At 46.4% G+C, this 20,815-nt stretch overlaps 1 protein-coding gene across 1 annotated transcript in view; it reads left to right on the top strand.

Annotated features, from left to right (window-relative positions):
• KIF5A (kinesin family member 5A) overlaps positions 1-20,815 on the top strand; it is an 800,696-nt gene that overhangs the window by 767,210 nt on the left and 12,671 nt on the right. The window contains exon 28 of the mRNA XM_085654600.1: positions 19,480-19,600. Within this exon, the coding sequence (XP_085510726.1) occupies positions 19,480-19,558 (79 nt within the window). The 3' untranslated portion in view covers positions 19,559-19,600. The remainder of the gene's footprint in view (positions 1-19,479; positions 19,601-20,815) is intronic.

Genomic DNA, 20,815 nt, shown 5'->3' with positions numbered 1-20,815 from the left:
AGTTATTTTCTTTGGTAATCCATAAACGCCTGACTGGAGCGCTTGGTGGCCAAAAGATCTGCCGCCCCCGTCCGCTGAAAAGGAGAAAGTCAAAAACGTAGGAATTGTCATAGACAAGACACTCTCCATGTGCTTTCAAATTCAAAATCTAAATGGCACTTGCTTTGGCATACTCTGGATGCTAAAAAAAACTCCTGCCACTGTTACCGCTTGAGAGCAGAAAGATCGTGGTGCAGACTCTGGTGACATCAAAGCTTGACTATGTCAACAGCTTGTACCTCTGTCTTCCCAAATCCCTTATCCAGCGCCTACAAGTGGTACAATACGTGGCGGCCAGAGCCATCCTGATACCTAAACCCAGATCTAGTATGACCCCTATTCCCATGACCAGCTTCTTTAAAGCTTTCCATGGCTTAGGAGCCGGCTACATAAATAAGCGCGTTAATCGCTACACAACAGCTAGACCCCTAAATTCTTCCAATGCCAACCTGGCCATCATGCCTAAAATATGCAGTGCCCGCATTGGAGGCAGATCCCACGGCTTTCTAGGAGCAAAATTGTGGAATAGCCTCCCTGAGTCTCTGAGACTAACCACAGACCTACTCTCTTTCATGAAAGAACTTAAAAACCTGGCTTTTTGATAACTGATGGGTCTTTTACGCATGTTTTCCTCCCACTGTCATGCGCCAGGACTCTCTAGCCTGAGTAGCTGCGCGCTTTATTAAATACACAATTTCATTTCATTAGGTCCCTGACAGTGCAAAGGAACACTCGTCTAAATTCTAAGCGCCTTATTTATGAGGCTTTGCTTCACTTTTATGCCGCTGGTGCGTCACCTTTTGTGACGCACCAGCAGCATAAAATATGTGCAATGTTACGCCCTATTTACAAAGTGGCGCATCTAGGCAGATGCTTCACTTTGTGAACCCCTGCACCGCATTATACCTGCGCCAGGCATAATGTATGCAGGGTGGGTGTTGCCCCGCAAAATGCCTCGTAGAAGTGGCGCATTGAAATCTATGAGAACTCAGTGCGCCACTTCTACGACGCCATTGCGTCAATATCTTACACCTGCCACACAGCAGGCATAAGACTGATGCAGGCCCTTTCACATGGGGCTTGCTCCATGTGAAAGCACACATTGCTGGAGTTGCGTCTATTTTCAGACACACCCCAGCAATGCATCACTTTTGCGCATACAGATTCGTCAGACATACTGACATATCTGTAACTCCTTGCGACATGATGCGTCATACAGTAAATATGACACATCCTTCATGTCGCAACGAGGGCGCACTAAGAAGTAACGCATCTCTGTTTTCACACAGCGATGCATCACTTCTCATAAATAAGGCCCTGAATGTGTTTACATCTAATATTCAGGGATACTTATGTGTGTTTTCAATATTGAAACACAGCAGCAGCTCACCTGCTAATATTCTCTGTGATGCCCTCCCATTTCTTATATGTTAGGCCTTGTTTTGATCTAAAATAAACGTTTTTTATGTATATTGCATGAAACATAAACACAAAATTTCTCTGCAAAATGACTGTACTAGACTCTCACACATCAGGTACATAAGAAATAACTGAAAGGAAAACAGAATTTAAAACAAACTGTTTAGGAAATATTCAAGGTCATTAGGGCAAAACTCTGGAGAATGGAGCTGACTGTCAGGGGGCCCCCTGAAAGGCTGGGGCCCTGGGCCAGAGCCCACTTTGCCCATGCATTAAAACGTCTCTGATTGCCATGACATCGGCTAGACTTGTGTGCAAACTTCATACTTTCTGTGTCAATCCACCTTATACTACCTTCTTTCCTGACAAGTGAGTTCTGAGGCTCAGGCGTCTTTTCTACTCAAAGTAGACACTTCTTTACATGTCGGTCAGTCTGTCACCCTTTGGTCATTTTTTTCTCCCTCTAAAGAGAAGAGAGACTCCGTTGTTTGGATCCTAATAATAATCCACATTTGTAAAGCACAAACAATCACCCGTAAGGGTCTCTAGGCGCTGGGGGCCGTCGGGAAGATTAAGCAAGCTATTGCCCAGAGTCACATGGTGCTGGGCTAATCTGCCGCCGGTGCCTGGGATCGAACCGTGATCCCCAAATTCCGGAGTCAGTCGCCCTGGCCATGGCGCCACACCTCTTCCCTAAGAGAGCTTATCGTTTCTAAATTAATCATGCTAAGGTATATCATGAGGACGATCAGTACTTCGTAGGCTTTTCCAGAGCAAAGAAGGGTAAAGCAGTACAAAACAGACCATCTCCCGATGGATTGTTCTTTGCATAAATATCTGCTAGGCACTGGTAAAAAACAGCCTTCAGATGGCTTGCTTACTGATTCCACCAGGACCAAAGCTGCTACCAATGCATTAGTACAGCAAGTGCCTGTACTGAACATCTGGTGGTTACATGGGCTTCAGTTTGCATTTTCATGTTGCACTACTGCTCGAGATCAAGGTCCATCATGAGGGGCATTTTGCTCACTCAATCCTACAGGACTTTTTGGTATGAGCCTGTTCACAGACCCAACACATTGGAAGGTACTGCTCAGGAATGTGTGGTCAGGAGTATCCATCAGAAGAACAAGTTATTTACCTTTGTTATCAATCTTTCTGTTGAATACTCTATGTAACCGCAGATTCCTCACCAACCCTCCCATCTTCCCTTTCTGTGAACTGAACTCATTTTCATCCAAAAAGATCCCAGTTCAGAGATCTGCACAGTGTTTACATCAATTCATATGAAGGGCTATGTGTCTGATGGTGTGGGCAGCCTAGAAAGCAACTGACGTCAGTATGCATGGGTTTTGCTTATATGCAGCTACCCTTAGCACTTCCAGAGCGGAAAAACTTTGGAGCGGAAATGCACAACTCCACCGCATTGCTCTAACTCTCTAACACAGAAACCTTTCTGACTTGCCTTTCGCTAGAATTGTAAAAAGGCATCAAGAAAGGAAATTCATGGTCTCTGACCAGGGCCCTATCCTTATGTGGAAGAATCCAACACCAATTTCCTCATTCTGACACAGTGAGAAAGAGTTTTAATACTTTGTTCTTGACTTCCATTGTTCCCCCAACAAAAAGAGTTGAACCATAGGAGGGCAGAGCTGCCGGGTCACTACTCCTTGGGCTGCCATCATATACAAAAGAGCACTGTTGAATACGTCAGATACAAAAGAGCATATTTGGATACCATGAAACAATTGACTGACCTCTTACCAATGGAATGGAAAGAGGATTCAATTAGATTTTGAAAGGTTTTTTAATGTTAGGGCCAGGTGTTTGGAGTGCTTCGTGTCTAAGACTAATGTCTCTCATCAATAATACGCAGTGAAAAACCACAGATCATCTGATCACAGTATGATTTTTTTGCATTCTGCTCTGATCTGGTACTACAAAACACAAAGCCCACCATGAAAAGTCCAATTAGATCAGTTTGGGAAAAAAGAATGGGTTTTCAGGACAGGTGAGGAAATGTACAGAAGAGACCAGCACCAAAAAGCATTAATATACTCTACTGGAAAAAAGCACATTTAGTCGACCCAGCAGACAAGTAAAGGCTCACTCTAAGCCACCTTCGCCCCAACTGAGCACCCAGGTCAGCAAAACCATCACATCTTATCTTTCAACTTGATTGAGTATAACAAGAGATAGATGGTTGTAAATATTGCACAGAATGGTTACTAGCTAAATTTCTTTATTTAAGGCATCGAGGTCTTTGCTTGTACACCGGCTGGAGTAGTTTAGGAAGCTGGCTATTTATGTAGTGATGGCAATGTAAGGACACAAAAAAACGTCCAGACGACCCTCATGTAGTTTACAGGGCTTGCTTTAATAGTCCCAGGAGCTCTTTTTGTGGTAGTGTGGTCCAGCAGCTTAGGCTTATCAGAAGGGAGTGTTAAGCATTTTTTGTACATGCATGGTCAATAAATGGTTCACACACTCAAATAAGTAATCTGAGACTAATTTATCAAAATAAAGTAGATTTTTATATGAATTTAGACACCAAGATCTTTAGAATAAATTATGTACTTTTGAGATATCGATTTTAAAAGTACACAGTAAAAGAACTTGAATAACGGTTTTGAGGTGTGAGCCTCAAATGCTACGTTATCCTATGGGGGGGAAACACACATAGCAAACACCACCGAACTGTCAGAGTTCAGGGGCGCCCTTTGGGACTTAAGCTGCTAGGGGGCACAGGTCCAAAATACCACCAGCAGTTTCCTTTTACCTGGCCTGGTGTGTCCAGGTGCAGAGGTGCTGGTCGGGATGGTAGCCTCGAGCACTACACCGGTAACATCATGGTGACCTAAAACAAAGAGACTGTAATGGGAGATGTGGGGACAAGTTCAGCTGAACCCAAATGGGGCTCAGGTGATGGAGACCCCTAGACCAAGGGAACGCAGTCAGAAGTCTTGAACCCAGGCTGGGGGCTTGAGGGCTCGGGTGCAGAGGAGCTTGGCTGGCTGGCCACTTGCGGCTCTACGGTTGTCAGTACACCTGCAGAGGAGGGAAAAACAAGACAGCAGGGCCACTCTGGTCATGAGTCTCATCGGTTCTGAAGTCCCTCGACATGCCGGAGGATTTCCTAGGTCATGGTGTCCAGGCTGGCTGACAAACAAGCCTTGGTTGGTGCAAGTGCCCTGGTACTCAGGGTATTGGTGCAGAGGGGCTCCTGGAGAGTCTAGCATCTCAAATCTCGGCAGAGAGACGGGGCTCACCCCATAGAGCCACAAAAACCTCCTCCTGAAGTGTTGCTCTGTCGTGGGCTTGATGGCCAACAACACCGTGACCCAGGCAGATGCAGTCTGTGCCTGCGGATGCAGGAGGATGGCTCCTCCACCTCCAGGGAGATAATATCTGGTTGTCAAAGTGCTGTACAGTCCTCCAAGTGTTGTGAAAGATGTTCAGCCACAGGACAAGTCAGGTCTTTGTAATTGTTAAGGAGCAAGCAGCAAGGCAGGGTTGGCGCCAGTTTCTGTGCACATCCTTGGTTCTCGTGGTGCCATCTCTTCTTTCTCTTTCTTGTGTTCTCAGGTAATCAAATCTCTTGGACTGGTGTTGAGGGGACCCCTAAATACTCAGTTTTGGGGCATTTAGGGGAGTATATGGTAGTAGCCAATGGGATACCTGCCACTAGGATGACTACACCCCTTATTTGACCACTTCCTGTGGAAATTGGGCATAAACCTGACCCAGAAGTCTCTATTTCACAAAAAATCAAGATAGTGAAACCCTTTTCTGGCTGTTCACTTCAGATAGCCCACCTTAATGGTACAACTATCCTGTGAGTAAAACACCTCCTGAATCTCTCATTTTCCACCTGCTCTGGTGCCAAATGGGACCCCGGGCAGGGAGTGGCGTTCCCCAGGTGTGGGGGGAAGCAAGGGTTGCAAATCAAAGGCAGCAGAGGCTTTGAAGCATCTGGCCTTGATATGCTAAATCACTAGCCATCCTGCTGGAGGAGGTGAGAGCACCTTCTGTCAAACAGGCATTGTTTCTGGCTTCTGAGAGTGCGGGCTCTACTTTGCAGGGGGTCAGAAACTCGTCTGTGGTGTCAGGCTGGAAGATACCAGATAGCGAACACAAGAGACTAGTATGGTTACAGGGGCCCCCTCTAAGGTGCCCTTTAGGTGCATGTCTTCATTAATCTGATACTGGCATCAGTACTGATTTATTAAGACAATGTGTTTGATACCAAACACCAATATTTTCAGTGAAGCCATTATGTAGCTGGGTAACTCATACTGACCAGTGGCCATAACATTCATTTAAAATAGATTCCTGATCACTCACAATGACTAGAAGTGGAACCAGGCATCACAGGGGCGTATCTGATCATGCTGATGTGCCCTCACATGTACTATTATACACCCTGCTTAGGGCTCTAAAGGCCTGCTGTAGGGGTGACTTTCATATAGTACATCTAGTGTACTTTGGCATTGTACACAGGGAGTGGGTAATGTTGTGTTTTCAGAATGGCTTGCACCATTTCACGCATCCTGCAATGGCAGTCTGCATGCAGGTTGTGTGTGGGTACCTTTGGGTGGCATAATACAAGCTGCAGCCCTTAGAGACCCTCTTTAGTACCCATGCCTTGGGTACCAGGGGTACCATTTACTAGGCTCTTACAAGGGTGCTAACGTTCTTGCCAATTAGGTTACAATTAACATTTGTATCATTTTAGGGAAAGAGCACTTGCACTCGGGCCTGGTTAGCAGGGGTCCAGTGCACTTCTTATCAAAAGCATCAGTACCAGTGAGCTAAACGTGTAGGTAACCATGTCAAGAAGTGACGCTTTCCTACAGGTAGGAGGCACAATTGCTCCTAAAATAAATGTAATAGAGAAAAGTCAATTACAGCACAGAAACATGTGCCATCTGTTCTGGTTAACCCTTTTAAAGAAAAATAAGGAATCAAACACAGACTATCATCAAATACTATATAACAACTTCAACAGGGGTATTGGATGTTCATAGATTGTCATGATGTGTACTTGTGTGTTCCTATGATAAAAAAGTCAGAAAATTTCTCAAGATGGCTAATCCACAATTCCAAATCTAAATATTGTTGTTTGGCATGAGGTCATCCCACAAGGCAATCTCTAAGTGTGTAGCAGTAGCAGCAATGTTTCTGAGATGCCAAGTGATTTTCTGCTATTCTTATCTACAAGACTGATTGAGGAAGGCCCCTTCTAACCCACAAACTGTTCCAAGATCTGAAAATTTAAGTGAAAAGTTTTCAAAACTAGGACAAAGTTAAGTTATGAAACTACTTACGTACCTGGGTACGATTCTTGATGCAAAGCCCTTAAGTTCGTGTATTTTGGCTGTAATGCAGTCATCCATTTCCCTTAAATTTCACTTATTCAAGGAAACTCTAAATGCACGTGTCCCCACTGCTAGGCTGTAAGGCTTCCTGCAGCTCATAGCCCTGAATGTCAGACATTACACAAGGCCACTGCAAGAGAGTCTGGGAAGCTAGTGATGCCAGAATTCAGGAGACTGAGATGACAAGAAATTCCTATGCTAGGTGGCAGGTAAACCCTGTGACCCGTTCTACCAGAGTCGTGTTGCCTGTAGTCCCCTTTTGAAAACTTCTTCAAAGCCATCTTCAGCCATATCAGTTTCTACAATGCAAGAAAGTAGCACCCATGTGGAATATCTGCCAATATATGGGAGTAGGTGTCCACAGAACAGTCATAACAACTGGGCATGTTGGAAATAAGAACAACTAGTTTGGCGTTTTGGTCCAGCCATAAAACAACTCGATTATTATTTAGCCAGACAGCATGATCGCAATGTATTTAAATAAACCAGACTAAATAAGAATGGGAATTCTGTTGAGAGGCTCAGATGGTTTCAAATGGCATAAAACAACAGCATCATGGTGATACACCTGCCAGGCTTGCAGGTAACAAAATGAATCAGCTGTGTATGTTTCTACAAGAACAATGTGCATAGATCTTAAACGACACAAGATGTGTTAACCAAATGGGCAAAGCCGAAAGTAGACTTGATTGCAACAGCATAACAAAAGCATAAAAATGCCTAAAGTTTGGCTACAAATGCTCAAAACGCAAGTCTAAAGGGAATACCCTGTGGATAAGCTGGTCAGAAAACTCAATGTTTTTATACTGACACAGCTTGATCCCAAAATGATCCAGAAGCAGAAACAACAGAAACTGGAAATTCATATCATAAACTTAGCGCACCAGCGGCTGCATCAGATCTTGTCCTCCTAGTCCCCAAACTTTGAAACTGTAAAGCAGACTGGATCTGCTACCCGTGATGTTGTGCAAGACATAACACCGCACCCTTTTATTATTGAGTTTATCCATCGGGGTCCTCAGTACATTAAATATGGTCAGCTGAATACTTCATATACATTCCGAAGGAGGCTAAACATCCTTTTACAAGAATATCCAGCACTTTCAACTGGAAGAGGTTGCTATGCTTCCACATGAAGAGGTTATGCATGTAATGCCTAGAGAAGCAGGCGAGGCTGAGAATTTAGTAACAGAAAAAGATGAGGGGCTGAATGCTGAACATTGTAAAACATTCGCCCCAGTACAGAGATCTGGGTCTAAATCTATCGTCTTTTTTGCTCATATGTCATCGCAGTTTGGGCCCAGCTATATGCAAATCGATCTTCACTCCATGGGAACAGTCCAGCCTGAACCGTCAGGCCCTCCCAGGACCGGAAACAAGCATCCAGGGACTGGTTTTAGGGTATCACCCATCATCAGCCAGCTTAGCTTGAATCCACTGGCATAGTGAGTACGGGACCCACATCTGGACATACTCTTCCCACTTGGAGTGACTCTAGCAACACTAAAATATGATGGACGGATTGCTGAACATTGTCAAACATTCACCCTCAGATCAGAGATTTGGGCCTAAATACATCGTTTTTTTGCTCACTATGTCATTTCAGTTTGGACTCAGCCATATGCAAATCAGTCCTGACTCTGCTCCCCATGGGGACAGTCCAGTTCAGTGGCTGTATACACAAATGCCATATTGGTTTAAATGTGCTGGAGCACCTCCTTGAGGTCCTTCCCCTGCACAAATCTGACTTTTTGATCCTCCCCCTACTCCCCTTCCAGTTCATCACTTGTAGAGGGATCTAAATGAGGCTTCTTGGGAGGGAAATATAGCTCCCTCTCTTTAAATGCAGCATTTACTGCAGCCTAGATCATTTGCTTCAAGACTGCCTTTGAAGGGGTGGCAGCAGCATCTGATAGGGACTTCTATCCACAGATACCTTACCTTAGCATTATCCGCAGGCGTCAAACTGAATCCGGATTTTTTCAGGAGCAGTACCCCTTTGCGCTGGTAGGTGATGTCATTCGGTTCCACGTGATGTCATCGGCGCGTCCGAGACGAAAATGATGTGTGCACTCCCTTTATAGTCACCACCCCAGCATGCTGACATCCAATCTCTTCGTTCCAGTCAGTGCAGATTCGGATAGAGGTACCTGCAGTCTTTTTTTTATTCTTCTTTTTTGACTTTGGGATGTAATGAGGAAGGTTAGATTCAAGCCCTGCCGCGCCTGTCACTGGCAAATGTAGGTGACGGACCCGCACCTTGTCTGTCTCTGGTGTCTTGAGCGTGAACACAAAGCCAAGACCTGCGCTGATGAGGAAGCGATCCCTCAAGCTCTATGTCATGCAACTTGCAACACCCCAACGGTCTTGATCCAAGTTGAGTGAAAGGTGCCAATATCCCACGCTGAGCCATCGATCTTTGTCGAAGTTGTTCCACTCTGGTAAGCCCCTCAAGCAGAAGAAGTGTAAGAAGTCGAAGAGGTCTTTGACTTCACCTTGTCCATCAAAGTCATCCGACAAGACGAGGGAGTGTCATCACTTGAAGCTTGGCTCTCAGTTGAGGCTGGGCTGTCTCTGCACCTCCCCAGGAGGCAAAGCAACCCCCACCCAACCCTTAGAATTTTATGAGGCCATGCACCTCAAATTTCTGCGGCCTGTTCCCTCTGGTGCTCCTTCGGGCCACATTCGGTGGTCATTGGAGGGTTAACTGCATGTAGGTCCGCCCTCTGCGCCAGTTGGGCACCTTCGATCCACAGATGGATCATGACCGGCACCCGGTCGAGCCACCTAAACCTTCTCCGGGGCCTATACCACTGTTCACACCCCCAGTGCTGCTGGCACCTTCTGGCAGTGCCATCCCCATACTTATCCCCGACTCTGACACAGAGTCAGAGGGGCTTCACCCAACGCCAACTCTGGCGCTGAATGGAGCCATTATATCCAGGTTGGAGCCTTAGCCCTATTCCTATGGACTAGGACTTGGGGAAGATTGGTAGGGGCTACTGGACCATGTTAATACCAGCCCCTGTATCCCAAAATGGACTGGTGTGAGGAATTGGCATATGCCAGTGGACTGGATACCTCCCCAGGCACTGGCTTGGTCTCTCCTCCTACTGTGGCTATAGAGGAGGGTGCCTCATTTGCTATGGTCGTGAGGAGGGCGGCCGAGGTCGTAGACCTTACTCTGCCCACCGTGGCTGGCAAGACTAACGTCTTGATGAGGGTGCCTCAACTGAGAGTCACCCCTTCAAAACCGCTTCTCCCATTTAATGAAGCCTTCATGGACGTCTTGTTGGGGGCCTGGTCCAAGGCTTCCACAGGGACTCCTGTCAGTAGGAAAATTGTCTGTCACCATGACCCTACCACAGGGGATCCCTCTTTTCACTACCAACACACCACCCCAGAGAGGTTGGTGGTCTTAGCCTTCACTTCCCGAATAAATCCTGGCATATTCCCTACCTCCCCACCAGATAGGTAATCTAAAAGGCTAGATACCTTGGGTAAGAAAATGTTTTCTGCCGTCAGCCTGGCATTGTGGTCTGTGAACACCGCATGCCTTTTGGGCCATTACTTGCTTTCCCTTTGGGATTCGGTTGTGCCGGTGCTGCCCATGGTCCCGGACGAGGCCCGGACCATACTCTCCTAAGCCATGGCTGATGGGAGGGATGCAGCTAAGTTCACAATTTGATGTGGGCTGGACATGACCAATTTGGGGGATGTCCAAGCTCCGCACAGGGACATGCCCTTTGATGGCTCCTGTCTCTTCGGAGACAAGGCAGGCTCATCGTTAGAGCGCTTCAAGGACAGCAGAGCTACTGCCAGGTCCTTGGGTCTTTGCCTGGCCACTCGTCAACCCCAGTCTGCCCATCCTCTGCTTGGCCGAGGACGTGGTACCCAGTGACCCCGTGGGTCGGGCTGCCAGAGTTCTGGCCAGTCCACCACTCCCCCGCCAGCCGCAGCCTCCAAGCCTCTTTAGTTTTCCCTCCGAACATCATGTTCATCCATGGGGAGGCAGGATACGCCATCGCCTGCACCACTGGAGCTCATTAACATCTGACCCATGGGCTCTCCAGATTGTTCCAAGGGGGCTACTCCCTCCCCTTCGTGACTACCCCTCCACTCATGCCACCCACTTACGACAGGCTGACGGAGGGCCATCTCTCCTTATTCCACCTGGAAGTAGCGTCTCTTTTGGCTAAGGGAGCCATAGAGAGGGTGCAGACGCCAGAAGTAGGCCATAGTTGTTATTCCCACTACTTTCTGGTACCCAAGAAGTACGGAGGCCTATGTCCTATCCTAAAGTAGCATCCTCTCAATTTCTACCTAAACAAAAAATTGAAATTTAAAATGCTCACTCCGCTCAAGTTATGTCTGCCCTTGACCCAGGAGAATGGATTGTAGCATTGGACTTGCAGGACGCATTCTACCAGATTCCCAACCTGCCTGTCCACAGGCACTACCTGCGGTTCACAGTGGGCCTGGGGCACTTTCAGTTTGATGTGCTCACTTTCCGGCCTTACCAACCACCCCTCAGTTGTTCACCAAGGTGATGGCAGTGGTTACAGCTAAATCTACGGAGATCAGGGTGTCAGTCTTCCCCTATCTCAACAACTGTATGTTGAAGACAGGCTCGCCCCTGGCAGTTGTCTCCCACCTCCAGACTACAGCGGACCTCCTGCACTTGCTGGGGTTCACTATCAATGTGCTGAAGTCACACCTGACTCCCTCTCAAATGCTCCCTTTCTAGCTGTTCTGGACATGGTGCAGTTTCAGGCTTATCCTTCTGAACTGTGAGTCCAGCTACGATGCAGATGTTACAGCCTCTATCCTGGGTTTCTGTGAGACTGCCTCTGTAGCTGGTGGGCCTAATGGCCTCCTGCATCCTGCGCGTGACACATGCGCACTGACATATGTAGACTCTGCTGTGGGACCTGAAGTTCCAGTGGGCGCAGCATCAGGGGAGTCTCCCAAACATGGTCCAGATCTCGGAGGGTACTGCAAAGGATCTGCAGTTGTGGTCAACTAACCGTGATTTGGTCTGCGGCAGACCCTTTCCCTTCCCCAACCAGATCTGACAGTAGTGACAGTTGCGTCACTCATGAGATGGAGGGCCATCTGGGAGAGGTGGAGATCAGAGGCTATATTGGAATCCAGATCCACTTCAATCTATTGGACCTCTGAGCAGTCCAGCTGGCATTAAAAGCCTTTCTACCTTCGATCAAGGGAAGGCTAGTGCAGGTGTTCACAGACAACACCACCACCATGTGGTACTGCAACATGCAGGGTGAGGTGGGATCATGGACCCTTTGTCAAGAGTCCCTGCGCATCTGGACACGACTGGAACAGCAGGGCATATCCCTGTTTGTTCAACACCTGGTGGACTCTCTGAACGCCAGGGTGGACAAACTCAGCAAAAGCTGCCTAATGGATCGGAGGTGGTGCAGGGTCCCTTTCAGCAGTTGCCCACTGCCAAGAACACTTAATGTCAGTAGTTTTGTGTACTGGTGTTTCCAAGTCAGCTCTCACTCTGAGACGCTTTTTGTCTCAAGTGGGGCTCAGGCTTCCTGTACACCTTATCGCTCATACCACTCCTGCCCAGAGTTCTCAAAAAGATCAGGAACGACTGGGCCCAAGACATCCCTGTGCCTCCGGACTGGGCTTGGAGAGTTTGGTATCCCGATCTGTTGAGCATGGCCATAGGTCCTCCGATCAGGCTGCCCTTTCCGGAGGATCTTCTTTCATAGCAACTGGTGGGGGTTCTCCACCTCAACACTCCGCCTTCATGCGTGGAGATTGAGCAGCAACATTTGACAGCTTTAGACCTTCCGCTTGCAATCTGTAATGCCATCTTGGCTGTCAGGCGTCCCTCCACCAAGATGGTATACAACTGCCGTTGGAGAAAGTTTGTGGAATGGTGTGCAAAAAAACTGGTTCATCCTCTTTCTGCTCCCCTATCTTAGGCACTTCTGTTTATTCTTTCTCTTGCCTAGCAGGGCTCCGCTTTGGGCACCTTAAAAGCTATCTTTCTGCCATCTCAGAAATTCTGCGGTTGCAAGATCAGCCATCCCGGTTCAAATCTCCTATTGTACATAGGATTTTGAATTGTCTCCAACACATATTCCCTCCTTCATCCTTCATCATGCCTCAGTCGGACCTAGATTTAGTCCTCAACTTTCTCATATGCACTCCTTTCGAGCCGCTACACAACTGTTCTATCAGGCTCCTTATAATCAAAACAGCCTTTCTGGTGGCCATAACATCTGCTTGGAGGGTCAATGAGCTCCAGGCTTTGCTGTCTACCTCAACATCTTCCCGGACAAGCTGGTCCTTCGCACAAGAGATTCCTTCCTTCTGAAGGTGGTCACTCCCTTTCATGTAGACCAATCCATCAACCTGTCTACTTTTTTTGCTCTGCCGCATCCCTCTAAGGAAGAGGAGCGACTCCACTGACTGGCCCCAAAAAGAGTATTATCATTCTACCTTGACTAAACAAAAGAGTTCCACGAGGACGAACAACTGTTCGTGGAATATGTTGGAGCCAATAAAGGGAAGGCAGTACAGAAATGGCCCATCTCCCGATGGCTCATGCTCTGTATCAAATCTACTATGCATTGTCAAAGAAGCAACCCCTTGAAGGGTTGAGTGCTCATTCCTCAAGAGCAAAGGATGTGACCAGTCCGTTAGCACGCAGAATACTGGTCCAGGACATCAGCAAGGCAGCAACGTGGGCTCTCTGCACACGTTCAATAAGCACTATTGCCCAGACCATCAGGTCCTTTGGGACGGGCAATTTGCCCATTTGGTCCTGAAGGACTTATTGGTATGAAATTGTTTAGCAGTCCCACTTCTGGGGAGGTATTGCTTATGTATCTATTCTAAGGTAAGAATTCTTTGTCTAGAAGGTTGTATCAGAGGAACAAGTTACTTACCTTCGGTAATGCCTTATCTGGTAGGGACTCCATCTAGCCATAGATTACATGCTGACCCACCCATCCTCCCTGCTCTGGGAACGGATTTCTAGGGACAGGGCTGTTCCCCTTGGAGGCCCTAGTTTTACATACCAGTGGCCAGTGTTCTTCATGGCTCTGCACTCCTGGTGTGAAAAGTCGCAAACAAAACTGACATCAGCATGCTGGAGTAGTGCCTATATAGATAAAGCACATGTCACTTTCAGAGCTGACGACGCCACGCACAGCAAAACGACGTCACTTACCAGCACACAGTGGTACTACTTATAAATATTTTCCTGAACCAGTCTGACGCTTGGGGATAATCCTAAGGTGAGAACTCTGTTGCTAGATAGAGTCTCTACCAGATAAGGCATTTCCTAAGCTAAGTAACTTGTTTGTCATGCTCAATGTATTCGTCTCCTCTCTTGGTCCCTCCATGCTGTTCAAGACATCACCACAAAAGCAGATTCTTCCTGCTTTTGTAGTTGCCAAGCAAATAGCCCGGTGAAAATTTGTGTTGCTCTTCATTGCTTAGCAGCTACAAAAGGACTTGCTCGAGCGCACGCCTCCGAAAGAGGCAGCTGCTCAAGTCAGTGGCTTCAAGGCAGCGAGGCCACGGCTCCTGCAGAACCGCCCATGACCTCAGAAAATACCGGACAGCCAGTGTTCATCTTCCTGAGTAAGTTACAACCCCCAAGGTGGCTTCAGTTTGTGATCTGTTACACCAGGATCTGAAGCTACAAAATGCATGAGCTCATTATAGCAGGTCCTCTATACCGCACATTTTTATGCCCTTAATCGGTCTGATTAAGTGCATGGGGAACATGAGCTTGCTAAAGCAAAGCCTCACCCATCCATTTAACAAATGCACTTAGCTGAAAACCTGCTTAAAGGTGATCTAGTGCCGAACCAAAAAACAGGCAGAGGGAAAAGTGAAGCTTCCTTTTGTAGGCAGTTCAAAGGGAAAAGGAAGTCAGCCATCTCAGGGGAGGGATGGGAGCAACAGGACTGTTTTGTTAAAACTTGAAAGGTTCTGGGGAGGATCTATTGCTCTTTTCAGTGATTACTGTGGCGAGGAAGGTGGGTGAGGAGGTAATGATTCTTTAGCTAGCCAACTCATGTTTACGCGTTCAACTGGGCAAGACACTCACTGATATATAGTTTTGAAATGAATGAAATGAAATGAAAATTGGTTTTTATATAGCGCGTGTTTGCCTTGGCGTCTTAGCGCTTACTGCCTTTACATCTAGATTCAAATAAACTTACGATTTTATAGGGATGCCTGTAAAGAGCCATGTTTTTAGTCCCTTTCTAAATTGTAGTAAATCGTTTTGCATTCTAAGATGAAGCGGCATGGTATTCCAAACTTTAGGAGCCAGGTGGCGAAAACTTCTGCCCCCCCACTTCAGAGTCCTTACTTTTGGCACCACAAGCAGGTGGGCTGACGCAGATCGTAGATGTCTCAAAGGGACATACCGTTTACAGTATTGACCTATCTGTGATGGTCCTAGCCTGTGCAGGCTCTTATGTATCATGCACATTGATTTAAACTGAATCCTCGCGGTTATGGGCAGCCAGTGTAGCTGTTCACGCGTAATTTGACTAATTTGAATTTAGGTAGATCCAGTAACAGTCTAGCAGCAACATTCTGCAGAATCTGGAGCTTTTGGATTACATTTTTCTTGGCTCCAATGTAGAGTGAGTTGCAATAGTCAATTTTTGACAGGATCAGTGCTGTTACAACCATTTTCCTCAATGTCATGGGGATAAATGGAAGAACTTTTCTAAGGATTTTAATTGTGTAGAAGCAGGAGGAGGTTATACTATTTACCTGGTCAATAAGGGAGAGTTGGTCGTCAATGAGAATTCCAAGGTTTTTTACCTTCTTTATTGGCTGGGGACAGAGTCCTGCTGCTTCCGGCCACCAATTTGAATTCCAAAGAGACTTGTCTCCTCCAAACATAACTACCTCCGTCTTCCCGGTATTCAATTTCAGACAGTTATTTTGCATCCAGCAAATGATCTGACTCATACAGGACTTAAAACGCTCAGCCACCGTCTCTGGATTTGTGGCTAAAGAGATAATGATCTGTGTGTCATCAGCATAGCAAACGGCCTCAAAGCCATGTGAACGAACTAATTTAGCCAGAGGAGAAACGTATATGTTGAACAGGGTAGGTGAAAGTGCCGATCCCTGAGGTACCCCACATGGCATTACAAAGTGAGAGGATGAATGCTCATCCAATACCACAGCTTGCTTTCTATTTTTAAGATAGGAATAGAGAACATCTGCTGCTTTGTCCCTTATCCCTATCTCCGCCAGACGCTGAAGGAGAATATGGTGATCCACCGTATCAAACGCGGCGGATAGATCAAGCATTACCAATATCGCCTTTCCACCTTTATCCAGGTGCAGTCGTAAGCTTTCGGTCGCAGCGATTAATGCAGACTCAGTGCTGTGGTGTGGCCTGAAACCGTGTTGAGCAATATCTAGTTTATTGTTGTCTTCTACAAAGGACCGAAGTTCCTCATTGAGCACCTTTTCAAATACTTTTGAAGGAAATTGTAGGCTGGCAATAGGACGATAGTTGGCCACTTCAAGAGAGTCAAGGGTGGGTTTTTTAATAATGGGCCTAATCAGAGAGTTTTTCCACTCTACTGGAAAATACCCAGATATGAGGATATTATTCAAAAGAGGCGTTAAAATGTGTGCTATTATGTTTGGGACCATGTGAAGAATCTTTACGGGACAAGGATCCAGAGAAGAGCCTGATTTAATCTCAAGAATAGCTTTCTCAACTCTATCCTGTGTAAAGGGGGAAAAGTTTCTTAAAGAAACTTTATTGTCCGATTCCTCCATCATGAACATGGCTTGCCTGATATCCTCTCCACCTATAGAGAATTCATCATAGACTTTGGTCACTTTTTCGTGGAAGAAATTAGCAAGTGTGTCGCAAAATTGCTTTGTTGTCTTTACTGCCTTAGCATCTCCAAACGTGGCCAATTTAGTAACTGTCTTAAACAGCTCACCGGAGATATTTTTAGCAGCCATAATTTTCTCAGCAAAATATTTGGATTTAGCCTCGAAAATGGCCTCCTTGTATGTTGTCAGCGCTTCTCTATAATATGTTTTATCTGTTTCTGAGTATTCCCTTCTCCAGAGTCGTTCTTTGGCTCGACATATTCTCTTTAGATTTTTTAATTCGGGATTATACCAGGGAGCTGAGATCTGTTTAATGTTGGTCCGTGTCCGAGTTTCCACGCCTAGGTTTTGGATCGCTTGTTTGATCCATGTATGATAGAGAGTTACTTCTCTATCTATATCAGTGTCAGTTCCAAAGAGCATTTTGGGTTTCTGTGAGAGCAAACTGGCTTCAAAAACTGGGCCATTTATTTGATTCCAGGCATACTCAAAGCCTGTTTTCTTTGACCCTACAGTTCTGTCTTGGGGTCCTTTAGTGGGGACCTCAAAAAAGACAGCACTGTGATCGGTCCAGGGTAGCGCAAGAGTTTTAGTCAGTTTTATCTGGCTATGGTTTGTAAAAAAGCCGTCTAGGGTGTGCTTCGCCATGTGCGTGTAGCAGGTGACGATTTGCTTCAGGCCTAGACTAGAGAAACAATCCAATAGCTCCTTGGTATCTCGGTTTTCTGATGCCTCTAGGTGGAAGTTAAAATCGCCCAGCACCGAAAAGTTAGATTGTCCCATACATGATTCCATTATCCTCATAATGGCCCCAATGAAAGTGTTTCTTGGCCCTGGTGGCCTGTAAATTAAAAGTCCATTGAAGACATCCGTATTGGAGGCCTTAAGACAGAAAAGAATAGCCTCCTCTTCAAATTGAGGTATAGCTGAGAAGGTAGCTTTAAGATGAGAACGATATACAATAGCCACCCCTCCCCCTCTTTTACCTATTCTGTCAATTCTAAAAATGTTGTATCCCTGGGGTATTGCTACATTTAAATCCGGTTCCGACGCGCTATGGGTCCAGGTCTCAGTAAGAAACATTATATCTGGCCTATGAACATCTAAGAAATCTGCTAGTTCGTGACTATGTTTAGGCAGGGATCTAACATTCAGAAGGACAGCCATCAAGGTACGCTCATTACCTAGATGTTTGCCGGACCGAGAGTAATCCACCTCTTTCTGCAGATGGGTGATGTGATGTCCATTTTTCAGGGTAAAATGGCATACTGGACAGCTAACGATCTGGAGTCCATTAACCCCTTCAGTGCCCATGACGAGCTGGACTCGTCATGGGCCGCGGTGGCGCTGTGCCCATGACGAGTCCAGCTCGTCATAGACCCCGCCCGCTAATGCAACGGCCGGCACTGGGCGGGGAAAGGGGCGGGCACTGAAGGGGTTAAAAGGATAGATAGGACAGCATTTCACATTTATGGCGCTATACCGCATTTCCAGTAGCGTTGCAGAGTCATATGTGATACAAGCATTTTGGCCAGGGGGGGTGGCACATGGCGCAGTTCGGCCGCGGACGGGCGCAGACGGGCTTGCCTTTGGCGCGCCTTCGGCGCGCCGCCGGCGCGCCCGCTGCGCGCGTCCGCTGCGCGGTCGCGAGAGCATGCCTTTTATGGTGGCGTCAGACAGGCAGCCCAGGAAACTAGAGTGCCAACCCCAATCCAAGATGGCGGCCCGCTAACAGAAACGCGGGACCGTTCCTAAGGTAAATAATTCAAGTTTCCCAAAGTCATAAGCTTAAGGTGCAGTAGTGCGTTTCATTTAAAAGCAATACAGTTCAATAATAAAAGGTTTTCTTTCCATTTCTAAAATGTTATGCTATAATTTAAAGTTTGGCAAATCGAGTATACAACATTCAATAAAGCTTTCCGTTTTAAAAGTAGTTTCTAACCATGTTCCATGTGGAGGCGATAGGGACATTTGTGAATTCAACAAGATGCTCATGATGGAGAACTACGGTAACGGAAGGCAGAACAACAAAGTGATTAGCCTAGGATCCTACAATGTCGCCAGTTCAGGAAGCAAGGTGCTGTATCTAGGTTTGAAAGTGTAATTATCTCTTTGTTTCGCTTGCCTTGGTCTCCTGCTGTAGCTGTAAAGTGGATTGATTCGGGATCTATTGTTGCAAGGCCAATAGATCATTCCACGTGGCAAGAGTTCTCTGTCGCCACTGAGGAGTGCTCCACTGCCGACAGGGTCTCCTTGCACTGAAAATAAATCTTGGATCAATACTTATTCAGCAGCTCAGGTTTGATTTCCTCGTGCATCTGAATTTAACACTATGATTATAAGTCAGAAGTCCTAGTTCCACAGTCAACATTTATCTTCTAAACCGTGGAGGGCCTAGGTATCATATGGAATGCCAGCATTGGTTGAATATTTGAATACCCATGCAAGAACGGTCGTTCATCAGTTTCATCTGATATCCCTTTGGTGCAGCGAATACGATTATACACAAGACATGACTTCTCAGTTGTATGTGTCTGCAGCTTTGAAAGGTCTAATGCAGTTCCTTGTTGTGTTTTGAATCGTGTTCCCTGATTGTTTGCATGTATCTTGTGTTGGGTACTACTATTTTAGCATTTATTTACGCACATGTTATCAGTCAGTCATCATGTAAAGTTCTGCCAAGCACTCAGTAGAGTTCAGCCAGAAATCTCTAATACAAAGCACAGCTGCTCACTGAGGTCCACTTTATCTTTTTCTCACTAATCTGTAGAAGCGACTTACCCTGCAGCTGTGAGGCTGATGAACAATCAAAGATTTTTCCCCTCCACCAAGAGGCGGCTGCCAGCTAATAACACAACATCCGAAGACCTCCCTTTTCTCTGCACTTACAGGTAACCTCAAATCAACCTTAATACCAACTAGGGAAAACGTGTGAGCAAAAGGTGCGCTGAAAACATTCAGAGGCACTAGAACAGTGTTCAGTTCATTTGTATATTCAATTAAATGTACTGGTAAACCTGTTGTCCAGATAGAAAAGAGCAGGATTGATTATTGTTACAGGAAGTGTGTTATTTTTTTATCTTTATAAGCGCTATGTGTCTCCTTTCTGCTTCTTCACACTGCTTGACAGAAGGGAGACCAGGTAAACAGTATGAAGGAGGGGGTAGTATTCAGACGACTGGACACTTAACAGTGTCTAACATTATTCAATTGCTGCCCGTGTTCTGTGTTGAGCTCCGTTGAATGCAAGTTTGAAAAGTTCAGCTAAATGTTTTCTGAACCAAAAATGATTGGTTTTGGGTCTAAGGTTCAAGCTAAGGGCGTTCCAGAGCATAGGTCCTTATAGGACTAATGATCCTTCTCCTTGTTTTATCTCCTGAATGATCATAGATTGATCCAGTAGATGGACATTGAGTGAAGAACCTGTGGAGGCGAGTAGTACAGTTTCTGGCGGTATACTAGGCCTGTGCTCCAGTATGCTTTGAGGAAGGTGTGCAAAGCCATAAGGGGCAGATTTATGTGCCCCCTGCGCCACCAGTACGACACTTTTTAAGATGTACTGGAGGCACATTTCACTTCTCCATATTTACAAGGAGAAGAAAAGCCACCCTGCGTGACTTTTCCTCTCCTTGTAAATATGGCCCCTTCACACGCAGCACCCATGGAAGAAGACACATTTCCAGATTTACGAGTAATCGTAAATCTGGAAATGCGTGTCAATGCTACGCCACCCCAGGGGAGGCGTAGGGAGGATCAACGAGAAGAAATGTTTACATTTCTCCTCGTTTTTTCCTCTTTCAAAGCGTGCTGCATTCTACAGCACGCATTGTAAGAGGAAAATGCCTGTAGTGATTGTTTTTGTGCAGGAAGGTGCCACTTCCTGCACATAAACAATCTCCCCATGCCGCAGGCATCCTTGCACCATGGTGCAAGGGTGTCTGCGCCGGCGCATGGCTGCAGTTTGTGCGCCAGCGCAGGGGGAGCACAGAAATGCAACATATCCTTGTAAATATGTCGCATTCCTGTGCTTCGGAAGTGCTGCAGCGTGACGCAGCCAAAGAGCTTGCGTTGTCATGCTGCGGCACTTCCTTGTAGATCTGCCCCTA

Source organism: Triturus cristatus, chromosome 4_1 (assembly GCF_964204655.1).
Source record: "Triturus cristatus chromosome 4_1, aTriCri1.1, whole genome shotgun sequence".
NCBI classification, from domain to species: domain Eukaryota; kingdom Metazoa; phylum Chordata; class Amphibia; order Caudata; family Salamandridae; genus Triturus; species Triturus cristatus.
The sequence above is the reverse complement of the archived record's forward strand: the minus strand, read 5'-3'. Positions and strand labels throughout refer to the sequence as shown.